The sequence below is a fragment of the Sinocyclocheilus anshuiensis genome, unplaced genomic scaffold (genome assembly GCF_001515605.1).
Source record: "Sinocyclocheilus anshuiensis isolate Anshui unplaced genomic scaffold, SAMN03320099.WGS_v1.1 scaffold923, whole genome shotgun sequence".
NCBI classification, from domain to species: domain Eukaryota; kingdom Metazoa; phylum Chordata; class Actinopteri; order Cypriniformes; family Cyprinidae; genus Sinocyclocheilus; species Sinocyclocheilus anshuiensis.
The window spans coordinates 903,548-907,839 of NW_015544138.1; the positions used below are offsets into that span (position 1 = coordinate 903,548).

Below are 4,292 nucleotides of genomic sequence, written 5' to 3' on the forward strand. Positions count from 1 at the left end.
TGTTCATATAAAATATTAATATGAAATATTAAACATTTAAAAAATTTAAAATTAAATATTAAATTAAACTATCACATATGAATTGTTAAAAAAACATTAACATTACAGATACAGCATAAGTTAAGCTATCAATGTAACATTAAATAAACAAAAATAAGTGAAAAAATGATAAAATGTCAAAAGTTTGAGTTTATAATTCATAAAAACTAAAGTTTTTTTATCTAAGAGAAAGGCATTGTTGGTAATTTGGAATTACTATTTACACTTAAATTAAATTATATTAAAAAACGAATTTAATCAAATATATAAATGTTGCATTTAACACTTAACATTTAAAGTATTATTTCATTTTGGAATTGGAATTTAGATTTTTGTAATAATCCCACTGCCAGGTTAACATTGCAATGCATTGCATAAAATAAATAAAATAAAATAAAAAGTGTGTATATACTTGTTTATATAAAAGGTCAGAATTATATAAAAGGCATATAATTGTGTTTCTGGCTTGTGTTGCATGTGAATGAATAACACACAAAGTCTGGACTGCAGCTTAACACAGACACACACTAACACACACAGTCACCCAGCTTTACCGTTTTCACTGCGTTTGGCTGTGTAATAACGCACAAGAAGCGAATGCAGGAGAAATAAAAGAAGAGGACGTGTCAGTGACACAGCAGCACGCCGCATGCGCGGTTAACACAAGACAAACAGGACCGCTCCTCACAACCAATCACACGACAGCATTTCAGAATCAGCTGGAGGGTCCTCAACATCCGCAAATAAACACGCATGGCTAACGACGCTACACTGACACTGGGACGGACACGCACTCGTGGATACATACCGGGGGGGCCGTTCTTGTAATGCCAATAAACCTAACCGCAATTAGTACTGGCTTCTGAAGAGGAGGACAGGGAAGAAAACAGGGTTAGTGGACCGTCTGTCCGGAAACAGCAGGGCGTGAAGATGTGACACTTTCCATGAATGAGGGACAAAATAAGACTCGAAGTCCAACTGAGAAGGTCACACTTACTGTATGTTAGCTATTTTTTTTAAATTTATTTTACGTGAAGTTTGTACATTTCTGCAACCATGCATCCCAGAATTTGGGACATGATTGAATACGGTTTAAAACACTGATTCGTCTGGTTTGATTCTAGCAATTAGCATTAAACAGAAAAATAAACAGAAAATAATTATATCAAAAAAATTTGTACAGATTACAGATTAAGCCTAAATTAAGATATCAAAATGGGGATTGATTAAAAAATAATAAAGATATTTTATAAAGATTAATACGATAACAAAATTATAAGATTATAAAATGTAAAAAATATATACATATAATTTATATTTATATAAAAAAATGATATTTATAGCCTAAATTAAGCTATCAAATGTGAATGTTTAAAAAACAAATAAACATTACAAATGAATTAAGATGTCGATTTAACAATAAATAAACAATAATTATAAATTCAAAAAATATATATAAATATTTATGTTTATATTAAATGTATATTTATAACTTATCAAATGCGGATGATTAAAAAATAATAAAGATTACAGATTTAGCCTAAATTAAGATATTAATGTAACATTAAATTAACAAAAATAAACCTAAAATATTATATTTAAAATATATATACATTTAATTTTAATTTATATAAATATGTATATATAAAATGTATATTTATAGCCTAAAATAAGCTATCAAATGTGAATGTTTAAAAAAAAAATCACAAATTTAGCATAGATTAAGATCATTAAATAAACAAAAATAAATACAGTCTTATATATATATATTTTCTGGCTTGTGTTGCATGTGAATGAATAACACACAAAGTCTGGACTGCAGCTTAACACAGACACACACTAACACACACAGTCACCCAGCTTTACCGTTTTCACTGCGTTTGGCTGTGTAATAACGCACAAGAAGCGAATGCAGGAGAAATAAAAGAAGAGGACGTGTCAGTGACACAGCAGCACGCCGCATGCGCGGTTAACACAAGACAAACAGGACCGCTCCTCACAACCAATCACACGACAGCATTTCAGAATCAGCTGGAGCGTCCTCAACATCCGCAAATAAACACGCATGGCTAACGACGCTACACTGACACTGGGACGGACACGCACTCGTGGATACATACCGGGGGGGCCGTTCTTGTAATGCCAATAAACCTAACCGCAATTAGTACTGGCTTCTGAAGAGGAGGACAGGGAAGAAAACAGGGTTAGTGGACCGTCTGTCCGGAAACAGCAGGGCGTGAAGATGTGACACTTTCCATGAATGAGGGACAAAATAAGACTCGAAGTCCAACTGAGAAGGTCACACTTACTGTATGTTAGCTATTTTTTTTAAATTTATTTTACGTGAAGTTTGTACATTTCTGCAACCATGCATCCCAGAATTTGGGACATGATTGAATACGGTTTAAAACACTGATTCGTCTGGTTTGATTCTAGCAATTAGCATTAAACAGAAAAATAAACAGAAAATAATTATATCAAAAAAATTTGTACAGATTACAGATTAAGCCTAAATTAAGATATCAAAATGGGGATTGATTAAAAAATAATAAAGATATTTTATAAAGATTAATACGATAACAAAATTATAAGATTATAAAATGTAAAAAATATATACATATAATTTATATTTATATAAAAAAATGATATTTATAGCCTAAATTAAGCTATCAAATGTGAATGTTTAAAAAACAAATAAACATTACAAATGAATTAAGATGTCGATTTAACAATAAATAAACAATAATTATAAATTCAAAAAATATATATAAATATTTATGTTTATATTAAATGTATATTTATAACTTATCAAATGCGGATGATTAAAAAATAATAAAGATTACAGATTTAGCCTAAATTAAGATATTAATGTAACATTAAATTAACAAAAATAAACCTAAAAAATTATATTTAAAATATATATACATTTAATTTTAATTTATATAAATATGTATATATAAAATGTATATTTATAGCCTAAAATAAGCTATCAAATGTGAATGTTTAAAAAAAAAATCACAAATTTAGCATAGATTAAGATCATTAAATAAACAAAAATAAATACAGTCTTATATATATATATTTTTTTATTTTTTTTAGACCAAATTAAGCTATCAAATGTGAATGGTTTAAAAAACATATCAACATTACAGATATAGCATAAATTAAGCTATCAGTGTAACATTAATTAAAAATAAATAGATTAAATAATAATAATATATCAAGCCATCAAATGTGAATGGTTGACAAAACCATCAAGTTACCTAAAATACTCAACAGTTGTCAATACATGGGGAACATGGGATTTGTGCCTCTACATTTCACAGGACACTTTAGTATGTAGCTCATTCATGGAAAGTGCGGCTTCACAATAGGGGCAGGGTTTAAATGGGAAGGTCATGAGTGTGGCAGCATCAGGGCGCAGGTCCTGGGTCAGTCTGGGGCTCTGAGGGCTCGAATCACTCACCAGAGATCTCCGGATGTGCGTCAGCCGACTCTTGGCTTTGTTCTCGGCAAACTCTAGTGTGTTGATGTCCTTCAGACGGGCTTTATATTTCCTCATCTGCTCGCAGATGACCAGCTCCACACACCTGACAAGAGAAAGTTAAAACACGCATATTGAAAATTGTATTGAACAATGCTAAATAACCATATGGGTAACTGGCCAGCATTTATTGTTGCATGCTGTTTTACAAAAACATAAAATTGAAGGCAGTATACAATGGAAGCTTATTTCTGCCGAGGAATAGAAATATAAGAAAGGTAATTGTGACTCCTTATCATTTTTCTCACAATTTCTCACAGCTTATATCTGGCATTTGAAAGATGTAAACTAATAATTGTGATTTTACATTTTGGAATTCTGACTTTTTTCCTCAGAATTCTGAGTTTACTTGCAATGTTGACTTTTTTTCCCCCGCAGAATTCTGTTTACTTGTCACAATTTTTTTCCCCCTCAGAATTCTGAATTTGTCTCGCAATTTTGACTATTTTTCTCTGAATTCTGAGTTTACTTGCAATGTTGACTTTTTTTTTTTTTTTTTTTTTTTTTATAATTTTTTTTGTTTGTTTGTTTGTTTTTTGGGCTGATGTGCCAAAATTGTGTTTGCATTCAGTAGCCTATACGGCAGCATTTTTGTGCCATGTTTAAAAATAACTAAATAAATAAAATTAATGTCATAATATTTTAAGAATAAAGTTAAAATTAAGATAATAAAATCATGTTATATAATGTGAAAATTCCACCCATAGGC

The 4,292-nt window shown here is 30.1% G+C and overlaps 1 protein-coding gene across 1 annotated transcript in view; it reads right to left on the reverse strand.

Moving 5' to 3' along the window:
• myo9ab (myosin IXAb) overlaps positions 1-4,292 on the reverse strand; it is a 133,205-nt gene that overhangs the window by 9,444 nt on the left and 119,469 nt on the right. The window contains exon 41 of the mRNA XM_016494739.1: positions 3,506-3,629. Coding sequence (XP_016350225.1) covers positions 3,506-3,629 — 124 coding nt within the window. The remainder of the gene's footprint in view (positions 1-3,505; positions 3,630-4,292) is intronic.